General features: G+C 45.6%; 1 protein-coding gene and 1 non-coding gene across 2 annotated transcripts; one reads left to right on the plus strand and one right to left on the minus strand.

The window, feature by feature from the left end:
• Positions 1 to 10,109: 10,109 nt before the first annotated feature.
• On the minus strand, positions 10,110 to 17,106 carry C11H9orf152 (chromosome 11 C9orf152 homolog). Its single transcript, XM_056857896.1, has 2 exons — positions 16,848 to 17,106; positions 10,110 to 10,657 (listed from the first exon to the last, which is right to left on the minus strand). The coding sequence occupies exons 1-2, from the start codon at positions 17,074 to 17,076 to the stop codon at positions 10,110 to 10,112; spliced, it is 777 nt and encodes a 258-aa protein (XP_056713874.1). The 5' UTR covers positions 17,077 to 17,106.
• A 2,612-nt stretch (positions 17,107 to 19,718) lies between these two features.
• Positions 19,719 to 19,786, plus strand: TRNAV-CAC (transfer RNA valine (anticodon CAC)). Its single transcript has one exon. It is a non-coding gene; the product is annotated as a tRNA-Val (tRNA).
• Positions 19,787 to 21,120: the final 1,334 nt, after the last annotated feature.

Raw genomic sequence — 21,120 nt, forward strand, 5'->3', positions numbered from 1 at the left:
CCAATGCTTTCCTCTGCACGGCAACCCTGGTATTCCTTGGTGGTCCCCCATCCAAATACTAACCAGGGCTGACCCTGCTTAGCTTCTGAGATCTGACGAGATCAGGCTAGCCTGGGTCATCCAGAGAATTCTAGCTGTATCTGAAGAAGTGAGCCGCGGCTCAAAATGCTACTACTCCATTTAACAATGACTTTGAAACCAATGCAATTGAGGCTACGATAGCGTGCTTAGAAGTGTGGGGAGAAGCATTTACAAAAGCAATGAAACAGAAGCAGTTAATCAAGCTGTGGCGCTTGCACTGTGAGAGTCAGGCACGGTGCTTTCTGAATGGGTCTGCAGATAAGAACAGAAGAAAGGCCATACTGGATCAGACCCAGGCCCATAAAGTCCAGCAGTCTGTTTACAGTGGCCGACCAGGTGCCTCTAGGAAGCCCACGAGCAGGATGACTGCAGCAGCACAGTCCTGCCTGTGTTCCACAGCACCTCATATAATAGGCATGCTCCTCTGACCCTGGAGGGTAGGTATGCATCGTGACTAGTATTCATTTTGACTGGTAGCCATGGATAGCCCTCTCCTCCATGAACATGTCCACTTCTCCCTTAAAGCCTTCCAAGTTGGCAGCCATCACCACATCCTGGAGCAGGGGGTTCCACCATTTAACGATGCATTGTGTGAAGAAATACTTCCTTTTATCTGTTTTGAATCTGTCACCCTCCAGCTTCAGCAGATGACCCCTGTGTTCTAGTATTGTGAGAGAGGGAGATAAGCTTCTCCCTGTTCTCTCTCTCCATACCATGCTAGAGCCTAGAACACATATCACAACCCTCTGCTGAGGATGGTGTGGTAAGGAGACCTGAACAGTTTTAAAACGGAGTGGCAGAATCTTGAATTTTTGGAGGGGGCTGGAAAGACGGCCTTAGAATGCTCTAAAGTGCTACTGCATGCTGATGCCAAGGTTAGCACCACCTGTCTTGCACGCTGCCTCTTGAAAACTACGATTTTGTTCAAGCTTTGTTTTGCTCGCTCTTACAACAATATTAAATTATGACGCATGCGTTTTTATCAGCACAGTTGTCAGTCCCAGGTTGCCCGTGATGTATAAAACAAAAAATTACATGAAAAAAGTCATAAAGAGTATTATACAAGCAAGCAACAAAACAAAAACCTTCAGCGGAAGCACGGTAACAAGCAGCCAATAAATTTGGAATATATGTTTGTCGATAATTTATCATGATGCTTTTTATTTGCTCATAGAGCTCTTTCCTTTCTTGTAAACAGGGTTTTATAAGAGGCTATTGACAAGTTAAAATCACACACCGGAAACTACTGGGGGAAAAAATCTAGTGTCTGAGCTTGTAAATGGATTTATGGAGATGGATGCTCAATCTCCAGAGGTAGCACCAAACACAGCGCCATGTTTTCTCCTAGGATAATACTGTATGCTACAAAATCTTATTACAAATCTAGGTAAATTAAAATACTACCTGGATATTACACAGCTGGGAGAAGTTCTAGATACCTGCTTTTATGTAGGAAAAATCAAATGCATAATTATAGGATGGGGGAGACTTTCCTGAGCAGAATTGTGTGCGAAAAGGATCTTGGGGTCTTAGTAGACCAAACACTGAACATGACTCAGCACTGTGATGTGGTAGCTAAAAAGGCAAATGCTATCTTGAGCTGTATCAACAGAAGTATAGTGTCCAGATCATGCGAAGTGATGGTATTGCTTTACTCTGCTCTGGTTAGACCTCACCTAGAGTACTGTGTTCAGTTTTGGGCACTGCAATTTAAGAAACATGTAGACAAGCTGGAACGTGTCCAGAGAAGGGCAACAAAGATGGTGAGGGGTCTGGAGACCAAGTCCTATGAGGAAAGGCTGAAGGAGCTGGGTATTTTAGCCGGCAGAGGAGACGACCGAGAGGTGATATGAAAACCATCTTCAAGTACTTGAAGGGCTGTCATATAGAGGATGGTGCTGAGTTGTTTTCTGTTGCCCCAGAAGGTAGGACCAGAACCAACGAGTTGAAATTAAATCAAAAGTTTCTGTCTAGACATTAGGAATAATTTTCTAACAGTTAGAGCGGTTCCTCAGTGGAATAGGCTTCCACGGGAGGTGGTAAGCGCTCCTTCCCTGGAGGTTTTAAGTCTAGATGGCCATCTGTCAGCAATGATGATTCTATGACCTTAGGCAGATCATGAGAGGGAGGGCATCTTCGCCACCTTCTGGGCGTGGAGTAGGGGTCACTGGTGGTGTGCGGGGGAGGAAGTTTGGAATTTCCTGCATTGTGCAGGGGGTTGGACTAGATGACCCGGGTGTCCCTTCCAATTCTATGATTCTATGATATTGAACCAGGGTTACTAACTGACCAGAGGAAAGGCCTGGGCCTCCAACAGCAGCATTATTTCCAGAAATTAGCAGGTAAAGCTTTTCTCAGCAAAGAGGAAGGCATTATCACTTGATCATGTCTGCAGCTCAAATCGCTGTTCGCAATTCTGACACAGAGGTCGAATGAGAAACCGGCAACATCAGCTGACTTGAAACAAAAGTGAAAGGGTAAGTCACCAACGATGCAATTTTCAAACCACTTTCCCCAGCAAAACTCGCTACTCTGGAATACCCGCAATCCAAGGAGTTCAGCTGTCGCTGTGTGTGCCTGCCATCTCTACAAGGCCTTTCACATTTTAATTCCTGCCAACGAACCCAGTGAAGCCAGGCACTGCCAGATTTTTGCAGACGCAGCCAATAAAACCCTGCCAGCATTTTGGTATCTTTGGATTTGTGAAGCAAGTAGGCTGCCGGGGGGTGGGGGAGAGAGAAAGTAATTCTTGGTTCCTTCCTAGGTTCTCTCTATCTCTCGACATATGGCTGAGCAGAAGGTCAGTGGCTTAGCTCAGATTATTCCCTTTCGTCCAGCCAGATCTGTGCTCTTCCTTGCCTGGCGTTGCTACTTCTGTTTTGGCCAGCACATAAAGTACAGCCCTGTGTAAGAAAAGATTCCCAAGCAGCTGGAGGGAGACAAGAAATCTCAGAGGAAGATAAATGAAAGGAGGAAAAACTCAGAGCATTGTGTGAAAGAAATCTATAGGCCGAGCCTCTTAAACATTCAAGAGACTCATGACTGTTCAAAGTTCTGGCACCGATCTTTAAATGCTGCCATCTGCTACTTGGAACTACGCAGTAAAAACAGAGTCATTCTTTTTTTGCTTTCATTTACAGTATGCAATTCATACTGTATCCAATGTCATGGATAGCAAAAGAAAAAGGGAAACCAAAGGGGGGGAGGGAACAAGTTCTTTAGTTTGCGTAATGCCCAAATCTCCAAATTTATCGGTAACTTTCAGCCAAGGCTTCAATAAGAGACCTTCCCACAAGAGTAACAAGCTATCTCTTTAAAAGTCAACAGCAGAGACTTTGTGAGACACAAACAAGGCACTAATCTAACCCCTCTCTGCTCATCCCACATAACAAAATTTATCTCCTGCCCTGCAAATGGATCTCGGGCTTTTAACAACCAAGAAACTGAAACCCAACAAGAAACTGAAACCCATGCTGGGGAAGGATGCCTCTGTGGACTTTCAGCCTGTAACGCAGCTTACCTATTACATTTCTATCCTATCTTTCTTCCAATGCACAATTCACGGCAACATACAAAAGATTCCAAGAATTTCTCCTACCCATGAGATGTCTTATCCAGCACCTAACCTGCATCACACACCTTCAGCTCATACTCTGGGACAAAGAGAAAGCAAACTCAAAAGTTCTGAGCACAGGCCATAATTTTTTAAAAAAATTCCTTAAACCTAGATACTAAAGGACAACTTTCACGGTGCAAGGATTTGGTCCACAATCACAATCCCCTTCCTTTCAGAGGAAGCTAGCATGAAGAGAAGTGCCAAGAAAAAAAAAGTAACATGGGGGGGTGATTGGATTTCATTATATGATGATAGCCTTGCTGCCATCATTGACCTGTCATTTTCTTATAATATATTAGTTTGACATTGTTTAGTCTAAACATAGGTTGATATCTTCAATCGTTGAAGATATCTGAAACCTTGAGATAAGCTCTGAAGGACAATTATTGTTTTGAAAAAAGTCTTGATATCAGATATGACGCTGGGGGCTAACATAAACATAAAGTTCTCCTTGAAAAAAGGTATTTAAGGGGTCTAAAATTGTTCAGAAATTGGGAGTTCACTAGCAGACATGCTGCCCAGTCTGTCTAGAGAATCTCCCCAGAAGCATGGCTCTCCTAGAGGTATGATGAATTTAGTATTTCTACTGTAAGTCTTACTTAAGATGATCTGCTTATACTTGAAATATTCTGTTAAGATTTTTTCTTACAATGTAACTGTAACTGACTTGAATTATGCCTGGAACTGATGTACCCTATGTCCTGATCCCACATTCTTTTTATATTCTGAAGCATTTACAATAAAAAGGAATTTTTCTTAGAAAAGTTCAAAGCTTGTATCACTGCTTATGGGGCATCTGGTTAAGCAAGGTAATGTATTTCTTAGTGAGATACAAGACCTAGAAACCTATTTGCCTACACAGCACTGACCGCTACACCACACTAGTTCTTAGCACAATTCCCCAAAGGGATGGGAAGGATGAGACAGAGACCAGTCTAACACCCCCATCACTGGGACACTGGATTGCCAACCTCCAGGAGGAAATGACTGCTTTAGAAAGTGGACTCCATTGCACTACACCTCTGCTGAACCCCTCCCCTAGAACTCCAGCGTCCACCCCCAAATCTCCAAAACTGAAGCTTCCTTCAAAAACCCTCACCCTAACCCAGTCTCCACTCCCAAATCTTAGGGTTGCCAGCTCCAGATTGGGAAATACCTGGAGATTTTGGGGGAGGAGCCCGAAGGCGGAGTTTGGGGATGGGAGGGACTTCAATAGGGTATCACGCCATAGAGTTCACCTTCCAAAGGGGTCATTTTCTCCAGGGGAACTGATCTCTGTCGCCTGGAGATCAGTTGTAATCCCAGATCTCCAGGCACCATCTGGAGGTTGGCGACCTTACTAAATCTCCCCTAACTCCTGAAACTGAAGCTCCCCCCAAAAAACCTTCATCCTCCCTAGGCTCCACCCCCAAATCTTAGGGTTGCCAGCTCCAGATTGGGAAATACCTGGAGATTTGGGGGGAGGAGCCTGAGAAGGGCGGAGTTTGAGGATGGGAGGGACTTCTATAGAGTACAATGCCATAGAGCCCACCTTCCAAAGGGGCCATTTTCTCCAGGGGAACTGATCTCTGTCGCCTGGAGGTCAGTTGTAATCCCAAGAAATCTCCTGTCACCACCTGATGAAGCTACCGCGAAACGAACACAAAATCCGGAAGTGTCGTTTTGTTTTTCTGTTTTGGAACTTACCTCGTTTGGAATTGGACGGTGAGGCAACCGTCTTTATTTTGGAACTTACCTTTTTGGAATTGTTTGGTGAAGAAACCAGAGTCTCTGGACTTTTTTTCCTTTGGAAGTTCCCTATATATTATTGTCGAAGGCTTTCACGGCCAGAGTTCATCGGTTCTTGTAGGTTATCCGGGTTGTGTGACCATGGTCTTGGTTTCCTATATTTTTTTGTGTACTTTATAGGCATTTCTGTTTCTGTATACCTGTTACTTATTTTTGCACGGTGATGTACGTTTCTGAGATTTACCTATTTGCTTTATTACTACTCGATAATTTTTTCCGTTGAAGTTGAGCTGTGGTGCTGTTTGTGATCCTTCACCCTCTGGAGGTTGGCCACCCTACTAGATCTCCACGCACTCCCGAAACTGAAGCTCCCCCCCCCCCAAAAAAATCTTCACCCTCCCCAGGCTCCACCCCCCCCCAAAATCTCCAGGAATTTCCAAGGAGGGAGTTGGCACCCCTATGGGGCACCCTTCTGCGCGCTGCTAGGAAGGCCAGTCCACCCCCCCTAATAACAGCCCCCAACCCAAGTCTACAGCGGAGGACTTCCTATAAGAAAACCCCTATGGAGGATTATGATAAGAAAGGGGGGGGAGCTGTGGGTGCAACCAAACTGGGGAGAGGGGTGGGTGGGGGTTACCCGCGTGTGTGGAGACGAAGGTGGGGAGGGGGCTCGGCCGGGTCATCCCCACCCCATCCACACCTGCTAAGGGGGAGGGCCCACTCCCACCCGCCACCTGCTGAGGGGCAGGGCCCACCCCCCACCTGCTGAGGGGAAGGCCCACTGGCCACCTGCTGAGGGGAAGGCCCACCCGCCACCTGCTGAGGGGCAGGGCCCACCCCCCACCTGCTGAGGGGCAGGGCCCACCCGCCACCAAGCCACTCACCTGCGCAGTTCTCTCAGCTCCTCTTCCTCCTCCCCGGCGGAGCGGGAGCGCGCGCTGGGGGGCCGTTTGGCTTGGCGCGCGCGCGCACTCGAGGACGGCGGGGGGAGTGCGTGTACGTGGGGGGGGCGGAGGAGGAGGCGGCGCGGGGGCTGCCGGGTCTTTCCGGGAAGGCCGTCAGAAGCGAAAGTAAACCCCGAGGCGCCGCCTCCTCCTGCCCCGCCCCCTCGCCCGTGGCGGCGTCACGTGACCGGCAAACGGCGGCCCGAGGCGGGCGGCGCCATCTTGGCGGCTCAACGGCCGCCGGAGGGAGGCGCGGAGCCGCCGCCCCCTCGAGGTCCCCTTTCTGCTTCCCCCTACCTATCCTTCACGGCAAGAATGATAATAATAACGAATAATAAAGAAATAAATTTCCAGGGTTGGGAAATAGCTGGAGATTGTGGGGGCGGAGCCTGAGGAGGGCGGGGTCTGGGGAGGGGCGGGGCTTCGACGGAGTATAATTGCCACAGAGTCCACCTTGCAAAGAGGCTATTTTTTCCCCATGAAGCTGCCTTATACTGAATCAGACCATTGGTCCATCAAAGTCAGTATTGTCTACTCAGACCGGCAGCAGCTCTCCAGGGTCTCAGGCAGGGGTCTTTCACATCACCCACCTGCATAGTCCCTTTAACTGGAGATGCCGGGGATCGAACCTGGGACCTTCTGCGTGCCAAGCAGATGCTCTGCCACTGACCTCCCCTTATGATGCTGCCTTACTGAATCAGACCCTTGGTCCATCAAAGTCAGTATTGTAAACTCAGACCGGCAGCGGCTCTCCAGGGTCTCAGGCAGGGGTCTTTCACATCACCTACTTGTAGGGTTGCCAACCTCCAGGTACTAGGGGGCGATCTCCTGCTATTACAACTGAGATCAGTTCCCCTGGAGAAAATGGCCGCTTTGGCAATTGGACTCTATGGCATTGAAGTCCCTCCCCTCCCTCCTCAGACTCCACCCCCAAAACCTCCTCCCTATGGCGAAGAGGGACCTGGCGACCCTACCTACTTGCCTAGTCCCTCTTAACTGGTGATGCCGGGGATTGAACCTGGGACCTTCTGCATGCCAAGCAGAGGCTCTACAAACTGAGCCACGGCCTCTCCCATAACTGATCTCTGTCGGCTGGAGTGGAGATCAGTTGTAATAGAATCATAAGAGTTGGAAGGGACCACCAGGGTTATCTAGTCCAACCCCCTGCACAATGCAGGAAATTCACAGCTACCTACCCACACACACACACCCCATGCCCAGTGACCCCTACCTCATACCCCTACCTACCTCATGCCCAGAAGATGGCCAAGATAGTGGGAGATCTCCAGCTGCCATCTGGAGGTTGGCAACCCTAGGATGAGACCTGGGGAGGACAGGGACCTCAATCGGGTACAATGCCATAGAGCCCACCCATTTTCTCCAGAGGAACTGATCTCTGTAGTCTGGAGATGAGCTGTAATTCTGGGGGATCCCCAGGTCACACCTGGAGGGTGGCATCCCTACAGGAATTGCTGTGTATACTGATGAACTAACAACAGCAACAACCAACCTTGTGAATTTTTGAGTTATGGGATTGTGAAATAGTTGTGCTTTGTGTGCACCCCCCTGTGCAAATCTCAAGATGGTGCAGATTACAATAACCTTCGAACTTCTACCATTACATGAGTGATCCTCTTATACCAGCAGTGTAATATCTCAAGTGGAACACAATGTAAGATTACACCAGCTACTACTGTGACAAGAAAAATGACAAAAGGTATTTTTTCCCTTCTCACAGAAGTAGCTACTGTAAACTTCTTTATGACTCTACTTCAGATGTACATTTATACACTGAAAAAAACAAAAGAAACTCTTTCAGCACATAAGATCAGCACCTGCTTTCAGTAGCAGACAATACAAAAAATAACATCTCTCACAGCAAGAAACAAGCAATCAGACAAAAAAAATGCAGTTCTGGATACAATATAGTTCTATATTTCTAATGTCTCTCTAATGTAAAATAGCAGTGTTTTCATGAATTAAAGAAATCATGTTGTAATGCCATTATCTTATTAAGACAAAAAAAAAAACAAATTTATTTTCTGAGAAAATGATGTGGGAAAAATGGATGGAATCCATTTAAATATGTAGTACATTCATTCTTGGAAATGTCAATAAAACAAATATCATCTGAATGTTTCAGTCACCAATTTTTAAAAAATACAAAGTCATGACAAATACTTTTTATGGGTTAATCATCCTTATTAATAGTGTTTTAAAACTGGTGTCACATATTGCCAGTTCAGACAGTTAATTAAATGGTGTAACTCTCAGTTGTTCAAGTCATTAATAGCTTTCGGAAATCCTATTTTTGTTGTTTTGAAGCATAAGGCAATTGAATTGCAGTTCCTAAAAATCAGTAGTTTGTAAAAAAATATAATTTTAGTATCCTGAAGAATTATAACATTTTAATATTTACCTCTGGAAAGGACAGAAAATGAATTTTTCAAAGGGTTATTTGCTCAAAAGAGTCCAGGAATCCCAGATTAATAACAATGTGAGAATTGCCTAGCGGCATCAAACCAAAGGTACAGGTAGATCAACATCTTGTTTTCAACAGCAGCCAGATAAATAGTAACAGCCAAACAACAATAAGCTATTGCTCCTTATGATATTGACAGTCATATGAACTTATAAACTCTTGTATAGCTAAAACTCATCGTCTTGTATAGCTAAAACTTACAAACTCATATATAGCTAAAACTTCTGAGCAATAAAATGACAAACCATATTTGTTTGAATATTCCAAACAATTTTTACTCAGTCACTCCTAAACAAGATATTTGGCAAATAATTAGAGCTAGTTCACAGAGTTAGTTTCCACTGCTCCAGGACAAGCTCAGTCCAAGAGGCAACACAAGCCAGAGTCCAGAAATCCATAGGCTGTCTTCTTATATGGAAAACTGTCGGAGGGAATACAACTCTCTCCCCGAGTCCTTTGGGACAACCGGAGTGGAACCCACCTTGCTGCGCTCTTGTGTTTTTCCAGCTGGAAGAATAAAAGTCCCTTAACTCTGAAATGAAGCCCCGTGGCGCAGAGTGGTAAGCTGCAGTACTGCAGTACAAGCTCTGCTCACGGCCTGAGTTCGATCCCAACGGAAGTTGGTTTCAGGTAGCCGGCTCAAGGTCGACTCAGCCTTCCATCCTTCCGAGGTCAGTGAAATGAGTACCCAGCTTGCTGGGGGTAAAGAGAAGATGACTGGGGAAGGCACTGGCAAACCACCCCGTAAACAAAGTCTGCCTAGTAAACGTCGGGATGTGATGTCAACCCATGGGTCAGGAATGTCCCGGTGCTTGCACAGGGGACCTTTACATTTACCTTTTTAACTCTGACATACAGAAAAAGGGACTGCAGTCAAGGCCACACAGATACATTTGCAAAAATATTGGGATGTACACTGATTTAGTTGCAGCAGTTCCCTTGATCACAGGGGTTGCAAATGTTCTGGAACATCGGTTGTTTGCAATGGTGGGGAGGTTGGTGGAAATCTGGCTGGGTGCACTAGGGTTGTGAACCACCAGGAGGGGTCTGGAGCTCTCCCAGAATTACAAATGACCTCTGGACTACAGAGATCAGTTCCCTTGGAGAAAATGGCTGCTTTGGAGGATAGACTCTAAGGCATCATATCCTGCTGAGGTCTCTCCCCTCTCCAAACCCAGCCCTCTGGACTCCACCCCCAAATCTCCAGGAATTCCCCAACCAAGAGTTGGCAACCCTATTTCCCTTTTTTGAAATGTCTTCACTGCGAAACGTATAATCCAAGTCTTCTTGCAGCTTCAGAAATCCTGGGAGTTTTTTTCTGCGGGAAAGGGTAGTAGGTTAGCTTACTGGATGTTGCTGGGGCCAGTTTGGAGATTGAGATTTCTGAGTGTGTCCACACTGGTGAAGTAACTGATGCCACAGGAGCATCTGTGCACCCGGTGGGATTGGAACTCTCGCTCTTTTCAGCAGGGCTTGAGTTTCCCTCTTTGCTGACCGACTCAACGGATTGTTCACTTCCTGTTAATAATTCTTCACTTGAGGTTGTGCTTTCCTCCTGCAACGTTGTTTCACTGTTAGTGTGAACCTGTCTGTCCCAAGGAGCTTTGCCGTGCTCTCCTTCTACAAGACGGTGGATGCCCAGATGGATACGCCAGGGTGAACTCTCTTGTATGTTTCCACTGCAGGGCAATCCGAGGCTGACCGCTCTGATGGGAATGTGTTCTTTAAATGCTTTGGCTTTCCTCGTCTTTTTGTTTACTAGAACGGTGCTGACCACAGGTCCCTCAGGAACTGTCTCACGCTCACCTGTGAAGACAATGCATGTTTCCATGTTATTATGAACATCAACAATGCACAATTAATGGGATAGAATCTGGCACAGAAGTGGGGTAAACCTATAGTGAAAACTGGAAGAGAGATTTTGAGAGAAATCTCCATACTTCTGTGTTTCTCTGGGGAAGAGAGATTGTATGATCTCCAACTCCCTCATAGCCAGACAGCAGTCTGAATAGAAATATCTGTAAGAAGTTCTGGGAACTGAACTGAAATTGAGAACTGAATTTAAGAACTGTAATTGTGTACCAACTAAGCCATCTAAGACCTATGCCTTCTCTGAAGTTAAACTTATAAAATAGTTCTGGTTCTATGCTTTTCCTAACTACAGTTTTCCCTCCAAATCCCTCCCTTGTACAGAGTTGAATAACCTCCAGGTACTAGCTGGAGATTTCCTGCTATTACAACTGCTCTCCAGTGGATAGAGATCAGTTCACCTGGAAACAAATGGCCACTTTGGCAGTTGGACTCTATGGCATTGAAGTCCCTCCCCCTCCCTTAACTCTGCCCTCCTCAGGCTCTGCCCCCAAAACCTCTCGCTGGTGGGGAAGAGGGACCTGGCAACCCTAGAAAGTCCCCAGTTCAAATGCCCCATAAACTGGATAATTAAACAGCAGCTATTGCAAAATAATTTAGTGTAAGAAGCTTTGTTGGGATCTGTGCTGATTTTAACTCCCTTTCATATTTGTAGGTTGAAAATGTCTCGTTTCCAAATCCTATCTAACCTCTAAGCTGCCTTGAAATGCTTCAATTATCCTGGAATCTCAAGGAGAAGAGTGGCTTAAGAATAAAAAGTGCTTCATATAAATTACTCTATTCATTCCTCTTCCTCCTTTAACCTTTCTCACAATAATTTGCCAACTTCAATTTTATCTGTTTAGTTAGCCTCGTTTTCTAGGTCTAATTCCAGAAGGAGTAAACACATTTCCTCCTTGGCAGGCATCTGCCATTGAACGTAATAACCATATTGCACCCAAGTAGAGTATTGTTACATTCTCAGCATTGTGCTCACGGCTTTGTGTTTTTTTTGTATTAGAAAGAAATTGAAAGGGAAGTCTAGATCCAGCTGGTCAAACAAAACCATAAATCAGATGTGGTCGATAAAGCCTTTTCTAATAATCCTGTTTGGCCACAATATGAAATTATACTTGCTGAAGCATTATGATCAAACTTACTGGTTGTCTCCTCACATCACTCTATTATCTGTCAGCAATGCTGATTCTATGACCTTAGGCAGATGATGATAAGGAGGGCATCTTGGCCATCTTCTGGGCATGGACTAGGGGTCACTGGGGGTGTTGGGGGGGAGGTAGTTGTGAATTTCCTGCATTGTGCAAGGGATTGGACTAGATGACCAGGTTGGCCACTGTGTGAACAGACTGCTGGACTTGATGGGCCTTGGTCTGATCCAGCAGGGCTTTTCTTATGTTCTTATATGTTCTTATGACCCTGGTGGTCCCTTACAACTCTGTGATTCTATGATTCTATCATCTAAACATTGACAAAATGGAAAGGTAACTTTCCCTCTATTCCTTCACCTTCTCTTTCCTACTTCTCACTTCTTCAGGTGGCTCCACCATGAGGCAATATCTGGACCACCCATGGGCCTGCCTTAGAGCGAATCAGCCCATTAAGGTCAGTATTGTGTACTCAGAGTGACAGTGGCTCTCCAGAGTCTCAGTCAGAGGTCTTTCATATCATGTACAACCTGATCCTTTAACAAGAGATGCTGGGGATTGAACCTGAGACCTTCTGCATGCCAGGACGATGCTCTACCACTGAGCCACAGCATTTCCCGACACCTCAGCCAGCAGATTTGGAAAGCCACAAAGGTCCCTCTTCACCACTGGCGGGAGGTTTTTGGGGTGGAGCCTGAGGAGGACAGAGTTTGGGGAGGGGAGGGACTTCAATGCCATAGAGTCCAATTGCCAAAGTTGCCATTTTCTCCAGGTGAACTGATCTCTATCGGCTGGAGATCAGTTATAATAGCAGGAGACCTCCAGCTAGTACTTGGAGTTCAGCAACCCTATCCATGACCCATGAGGAAAAGTGAGATGTAAATATTGTAATTAATAAAATAAAGCAAAGAAATTATTCTGCGCAATGCCATAGAGTCCAATTGCCAAAGTTGCCATTTTCTCCAGGTGAACTGATCTCTATCGGCTGGAGATCAGTTATAATAGCAGGAGACCTCCAGCTAGTACTTGGAGCTTGGCAACCCTATCCATGACCCATGAGGAAAGGTGAGATGTAAATATTGTAATTAATAAAATAAAGCAAAGAAATTATTCTGCGCATGCTTCTCTGACATGGATGAGAACTGGGTGAGAGCACTCTTCCATTTGTTTTTGTGGGGGTTGCGCAAGAAAACACCCCAGTGAATGGGGTTGCCAACCTCCAAGTGGTGGCTGCCAATATTAAAAGCAGGATTTCTCAAACCTGGTGCTGGTCAGGTTCCAACCAAAACTCTCCACAAACAATACTCTACAATATTCAGCCACAAATTGTTATAAAATGATGGATGAGAGCAACTGTTGTTAACAATGAATGAATTAAAAAGTCTCAGGCCCAATTTAGATAATATTACCATTGTAGGTTGATTGCTGACCTAGAGAACTGGCTTTTTTTGGCATCAGCTTCCACACCATGCCCTTTTTTGCAGGGCTGCCCTTAAGACTGCTCCGGAAACTTCAACTGGTCCAGAACACTGCAGTGCGAGTCCTTACAGGGACCCCTGGGAGAGCACATATTTGACTAGTGCTCCGCAAGCTGCAAAGGCTCCAGATTGAAGACTGAATCAGGTTTAAGGTTTTAGTACTGACTTTTAAAGCCCTTAACAGTCTGGTAATCCAAACAAGCCACATTATGCTAGGGACAGAACTGGAAGAAGTCTCCATGTATAAGCTCACCCTCTCTCTCTTCCCCCACCTTGGTTTCTTCCCCCACCAGTTGGTCCTTAAATTTTTTGGGTGCTTATGGTATAGAACCACCCACCACTAGCAGGGTTGCCTGCTCTGGGTTGGGAAATACCTGGAGATTTTGGGGGTGGAGCCTAAGGAGGGCAGGGTTTGGAGAGGCCATAGAGTCCAATAGCCAAAGCAGCCATTTTCTCCAGGTGAACTGATCTCTATTGGCTGGAGATCAGTTATAATAGCAGGAGATCTCCAGCTACCACCTGGAGGTTAGAAAATTAGCACAGGAGCGACACAACAATGTAATTACAAAGTGCAAAAAAGTTCTATTTGGAAAAGCTACAAGTAATAAGCAACAACATAACAAAAATAAATCACATTGTGTCTACAAAGTCCAATAGTAACTGATGTATTAGTATTGAAGATAATAAAGCAAAGGTGATGATGCTTTAAGAGATGACTCGGGGATACGGCCGTTTCAAATTTCTTCAATTCAATTCTTCATCAGTCCCCAAATGTCAAGACTTGATACAAGTAATTTTTGACTGCAGTTACTAATACAGGATAGTCACCATGTTCCACGTAGGATAAAGCCAGTGTACTGTATCCTACGTGGAACATGGTGACTACATGGTGTGAGCTTTGATGGATTTGAACCTGGGACACCCAGATAGGGTTGCCTGTTCGGCGTTGTGAAATACCTGGAGGATTTGGGGGTGAATCCTAGGGAGGGCAGGGTTTGGGGAGGGATCTCAGCAGGGCATAATGCCATAGAGTTCACCCTCCTAAGCAGTAGGTCCCTCTTCACCACCAGTGGGAGGTTTTTGGGGCAGAGCCTGAGGACAGCAGGGTTTGGGGAGGGACTTAATGCCATAGAGTCCAATTGCCAAAGCGACCATTTTCTCCAGGGGAACTGATCTCTATAGGCTGGAGATCAGTTATAATAGCAGATCTCCAACTAATACCTGGAGGTTGGAGATCAGTTATAATAGCAAGAGATCTCCAGCTAATACCTGGAGGTTGGCAACCCTACTAAGCAGCCATATTCTCCAGGGAAACTGATCATGTTTGTCTGGAGATCAATCGTAATAGCAGGAGATTTCCAGGTGCCACCTGGTGACTGGCAGCTCTAGGTACTTCCTGGGTGTTAAATGTGAGTTCCAGGCCTGTAAAGGCTGAAGAACATTAAGGTGTTTCTCCTTCAACCTGTGCAGGGACTCTTCTCAGAGGGCTTTATATTACATACAGCACAGATTCTACCCCTTTGATCTGCTTTTCCTCAGGCTTACTTTACAGGCCTGACCAAGTTGCTTCTGGAGGCTTGTGATGACATAGTTTGATAACCAGCGGACCAAAGCAATGCATTCTGTCCTAGTTAGATATTAAATTTTAGGCTCTGGCATTGCTATTTATCCTGTTTTCATGTGGATGCATTTCCTAGGAAACAAGGTTGCCAATTCTGGGTTGGGAAATTCCTGGAGATTTGGGGGCGAAACCTGGGGAGGGCTGGGTATAATGCCATAGAGGCTATCCTCCAAATGAGCCATTTTCTCCAGGGGAACTGATCTAGAGACCAGCTGAAATGCCAGGAGATGGCCAGGTCCCACCTGGAGGTTGGCAATTCTAATCAGAACTTCAGAGTGAACCCCAGCCAAAAAAATAAGTTCTTAAAACAGTCCCCCTGTGCTTTGAACACGTTTTAGTTAATTTTTAGATTTAGTTTTAAACCCATCTCATCTGTAGAACAAACATTAAGGACAATTAGGAATTGCGGAATGTTAATAATATGTACTGCAGACAGAACTATCAATAAACTCTAGATTTGTGGTACCCTAAGAAAATGAGAGCCAGCGTGGTTAAGAGCGGTGGACTGTAATCTGGAGAATGGGGTTCGATTCCCCACTCCTCCACATGAAGCCTGCTGGGTGACCTTGAGCCAGTCACAGTTCTCTCAGAACTCTCTCAGCCCACGTGGAGGCAGGCAATGGCAAATCACCTTTGAACGTCTTTTGCCTTGAAAATCCCATGGGGTTGCCATAAGTCAGCTGTGACTTGACGGCACGCACACACCCACACAAGAAAATGAACAGTAAGGGAAAAAAAACACAAGTAAGTGAAGTAACTTCTACCAAATATACAATTGTGGATGAAAAGTCACGGGAGCATAGCTCTTCAAATCCATGTTACCCCTCTTTTCTTACGTCTTGGATCTCAGTCTGGGCACGTATGGGGTTTCCATGAGGTACGGTTGCCAGGTCCCTCTTCGCCACTGGCGGGAGGTTTTTGGGGCGGAGCCTGAGAAGGGCGGGGTTTGGGAAGGGAGGGACTTCAATTCCATAGAGTCCAGTTGCCAAAGCAGCCATTTTCTCCAGGTGAACTGATCTCAATCGGCTGGAGATCAGTTGTAATAACAGATCTCCAGCTAGTACCTGGAGGTTGGCAACCCTACCAGGAGGTCTTCCTGCCAGGCACAGATCACTTAGGTTGCTATAGCCTAGAGTATGCCTTCCAACCATCCCCAGGGAACTTTACCTGGAAAGGAGTTCCAGCATATGGTGTAAAGGCATATGTGGCAGATAAACGGGTCTTAGTATGGTGAGGACGCTGGCAGGACAACTCCTTCTAGGAATACTGCGTATGCCACCTTGAGTTCCACAGAAGAAAGGTGTGTGTGTGTGTGGGGGGAAACTGTAATAAGCAAGTCCTACTGGGTAAACAGGGGTTTACTCCCAAGTAAATGAGCTAAAGTTTGCAGCCTTAAACTTTCCCAGAGCTTATTCTGCCACAACCCCAGCAGTCTGTTCACCGACAAGTTCTTTTACCAATGTACACTGCTTTGCAAATGGTATATTATTTTCTTTTGTGTGTCTCACTTTCTGGAACCGAGACAATAATTCTCTATACCTAACAGCCCTGGTCCAGAGAAAATCAGACACACCTGTTGAAATGACTGGGACTTATTTTCTCTGGGAGCGTGCTACACCAAAACCCAAAATTTAATACATACTTTACAGAGAACTTTTATTTTAAAAGGCATTCACTTCCTGCCACAAACATAAAATAACTTCTTTAAAACATTTGACTTTCTGGCTTATTAGTTAACCCTCAAGCAGTGATATGCAATACTTTAAACTTTCTTTTCAGGTAAAACTGCTTTTTCGTTCCTGTTGCTTAATGCCGTTTCAGATTAACAACATTTGGAAAGAATTTCCTGGTGCCCCTGGTTTTCAAACTCCGGTTGGAAAACTTACCTGTTTTAAACACAATAATATGCGTCTGCAGTTTTTGCTTCTGTTTTAGGCAGCCGTACTGCTCTTCGAGTAAACTTACGTCCATCTTGGTCGGCTGCCCGGAACAATCTGAGGCTGGCTGGTTTGACGGATGAGTCACCAAGAAAATACCACTCATATATTTGTAAGCCTTTACCATCTGTTCCCATAAGAAAGACAGAATCAGGCAGAAGCAAGGCATTTCCCTCATTATGCTTGCCCCCAAGCCAAGGCTGTTGGTCACATCTGAACGGGTCACAAGTGAGGAGGCTCTCTGGCATTAATCGGGTCCTGAACCTGGTGCGGTGCTGCTGAATTTGATCGCATGCCAACTTTTCTTTAAACACATCCAGTGTGTTCTGAACCTCTGAATGCAGGCTGAAATGACAAGAACTGTTCAACTGGAACCGGTGTTGACTTAAGGCCAAACCTCTGAACTCTTGCCAAAAGCCACAGAGAAACACAGAAGCTCATTTACCGCTGCCAGCTGCACCAAGATGCTGGTTTCAGGAGCAACTGTGGTGTTTAAAGTGACACTGTTGAGCATTGCATTGGCCTCATTTGTTTCACTTTGCCCATTATTAATTTTCCTTCCCTCTGCTTCATTTTATAAGGTTTTATTATTGTGGCAGATTGGCTGGTAACTCATTTGCTTGTTTGCTTTTCCGATGAAGATTTTTATTGCTGTTTCCCCTTCCCTTCCTATTAAAGTGAACGACAGAAAAATGATGCAGAGTGTACGAAGTCACGCATGGGTGTATGTCACTAGTTTGCAAGAACTTTCTGCTGTGGTGGGGGGGAGGGGGATTATTGCAGATTTGCAGAGATTTCATCCTAGTCACAGTTCGTTGCTGAGAATTATTCCCAGAACGTTGTTGGGTCTTCATTCACTTTGCAATAACGAAAAATGTGCGGTAACGGCAATGAGAAGTCTTATTGGAGCAGAATCTCAAAAGACAGGGAGATTTTCAAGGAAGACCTGTCTGTATCTTGAGAAAGGTAGGTTCTATGATACGGATGATTAAAAAAAACACCCTTCAGGTTTAGCACCATCAGCCTTAAGTCAGTTTGGAGAAGAAGAGCTTGGGCCTCTGTTATTCCAAGGCCAGGCCTTGATTATGGGATGTCAAAGAAGGAAAATTTCTTTTTGCATCTCAGCCAGAAACTGCAACTTTAGTTTAACAATTGTCTTTCATTCTTGTGCAGATCACACTGAAGGATGCCCCATCTGATGAATAATATCAGAATGGGATGATACCCTTATGACTGCCCAGTTTTTGATATGCAGTATTCAAATACAAGAATCACCTTCCTGAAGTCTGAAGAGATTACAGTCCCAGGAAGGAATCTACCACAAGTCTTCTAAAAGCATAAATTGGCTCTAACAGAGGAATTAAAAGTAAGGAACAGTTCTTCACAGACCAATACAAACACTTTCTTCCTTTTGAACTATTTGTTTGTCTAAACGCTAAAGCAGTAGGACCGAGTCTTTTACTTTTTCTAAGGTGCTTCTCTGAAGAAAGAAGAGCCAAGAGAAATTGTGATTCTTGCAATTCTTTTTTTTTGGGGGGGGGAGAATCAAAATTACATGTGAACAATACAGGTTACCTTCTGAAAGACCCCAACTGAAGTATATTAATGCTTGCTTTTGTGAATGCAGTTTTGGACTCTATGTCATCCAATCCTCTTTCCATTGTATCCATTCCATAAAACAGGTAGAAAGGGGTAAAACATCTTCACCAAGACTCAGCAAAACCTAGCCCCTAGCCTGAATAGCACCTCATACAACTATTCTGCATCTGTCGGACTTATAAAAATAAATATTTATAAGTCAGAACCATGCATTTATGATTTTTAGATCTTTGGGTAGGTCAATGGAACTGCTGTAGTTATAGCCTCATCAAAAGGCACAGTGCAAAGGCCTGAGTTTGTATTGGATCGCTTCTAATCAATAAGTCAACATTTAATTCTCGAGTGGAGTTTGATAAGACTCGTGTCATGAAAAGATCAAGTCAATCTGTTGTTATTCTAAGACAGACTTCAGTTTATATTGTTATCTAAATCACAGTATAATACTATTGAACCTTTAACTTTGAGCCAAAGGACACTATGGTCAAACTCTAAGGACCCACAGCATGGAGATGCAATCCTGGGAGAAGCCAATCCCCCTTGACATTTGCTTGAAGTGCAGCCTTTACAAGCAGAAGATCACTGTAGCAAGAAAAAGTATAGAAAAATCCTGTGGCAGGTCTTGGGTCCCCCCCTCCCCGGAAGATGTTTAGGCTGTGTAGTGGCTACATTCTGGGGACTGGGCTTCAAATCACTGCTCACTGTGTAACTTGGGGCCAGTCCCCTCTCAGTTTAACCCCCCCCCAGGAAAAAACAAAACAGAAAGCAGTTTTGCACATGATTTGTGGACTAGAAAAGCCCAATTCTCAGAGGCATGGAGTAGGCATGGAGGCGAGGAGGAAATACACATGCCTTCCTCCTTAAGACAATCAATTAAAAATGCAATATATTGATAAATCTTAATTGCAGATGGGTTGTAATGCGGTGGCTCCTGAGAGACTTTTATTCCATCTCAAACTTTCGTGCATGCATTAAAAAGTGGGCTCCAGTCCAAGAAAATTTACGCTGGACTTAAACTCCGTTTAGAAGCGCCACTGGGCTCCTGTTTCTAGAGGAGACTGAACTGGGTTCCCAGTTCGTCCAAACTTTTTTTGGGGAGCAGAGCTTTTAAATTGTCCTCAACCTCATTCAGAAAGTAGGAGATGCGAATAAGGAACTGGGATCCCACTTCAGCCTCCTTGTTTCTGGAGCGATCCTAGCAGTCTGAGCACAGGAGGGGAGGGGCCATGGCTCAGTGGTAGAGCCTCTGCTTCACATGCAGAAAGGCCCAGGTTCAATCCCTGGTTTAAAGACTCTAGGCATGTAGGTGATGTGAAAGATCTCTGCCTGAGACCCTGGAGAGCCGCTGCCGGCCTGAGTAGACTAAGGCCATTTATGCATGGGAGGTTTTGCCTTGGATTCGCCGCTCTCCAGATGCACATTTTCCCCATCCGAATTCTCAAAACTCTGCATGGGGGCTTATTGTTAACGGCCATTTATGCAAGGGAGATTCTGCCTTGGATTTGCTGCTCTCCAGATGCACATTTTCCCTATCCCAATTCTCAAAACTAAAACAAAAAAAAAAAGCCCCCATGCAGTTTTGAGAATTTAGATGGGGCAAATGTGCATGTAAAGAGCAGCAAATCCAAGGCAAAAGCTCCCGTGCATAAAGTTGAGTTTTGAGAATTGAGATGGGGGAAATGTGCATCTACAGAGCAGCAAATCCAAGGCAAAACCTCCTGTGCAGAAAGTTGAGTTTTGAGAATTGAGATGGGGGAAATGTGCATGTAAAGAGCAGCAAATCCAAAGCAAAACCTCCCGTGCATAAAGTTGAGTTTTGAGAATTGAGATGGGGGAAATGTGCATGTAAAGAGCAGCAAATCCAAGGCAAAACCTCCCGTGCATAAAAGTTGAGTTTTGAGAATTGAGATGGGGGCAATGTGCATGTAAAGAGCAGCAAATCCAAGGCAAAACCTCCCGTGCATAAAGTTGACTTTTGAGAATTGAGATGGGGGAAATGTGCATGTAAAGAGCAGCAAATCCAAGGCAAAAACCTCCCGTGCAGAAAGTTGAGTTTTGAGAATTGAGATGGGGGAAATGTGCATCTACAGAGCAGCAAATCCAAGACAAAACCTCCCGTGCATAAAGTTGAGTTTTGAGAATTGAGATGGGGGAAATGTGCATGTAAAGAGCAGCAAATCCAAAGCAAAACCTCCCGTGCATAAAGTTGACTTTTGAGAATTGAGATGGGGGAAATGTGCATCTACAGAGCAGCAAATCCAAGGCAAAACCTCCCGTGCATAAATGGCTAAAATGCTGCCTCTGATGGACCGAGGGTCTGGTCCGGTGGAAGGCAGCTTCGTGCGTTCGGCCAAGGAACGCGAGGCTGCAGCGAGCCCGGCGCGAAGAAGAGGCCGGCGGGCCTGCGCCTTCCGGGCCGCCGCCGCCGGGTGAATAGTCCGCCGGGCCTGGGTGATGATTACCCGCAGCCGAGGGAGGGACGCGGGCGGGCGAAAGCGAGCGGCCTCGGCGCTTCCAGGAACCCGCCCGGCCAGGGGGTGAGCGGGGCCGCGGCTCCCTTCCCGCCGAGCCCCGGGGGAGGAAGAGGCCTAGGCCCGCTCGGCGCTCTCCCCGCCGGCCTGCCGCC

This window comes from Euleptes europaea, chromosome 11, assembly GCF_029931775.1.
Source record: "Euleptes europaea isolate rEulEur1 chromosome 11, rEulEur1.hap1, whole genome shotgun sequence".
In the NCBI taxonomy this organism is placed as follows: Eukaryota; Metazoa; Chordata; class Lepidosauria; order Squamata; family Sphaerodactylidae; genus Euleptes; species Euleptes europaea.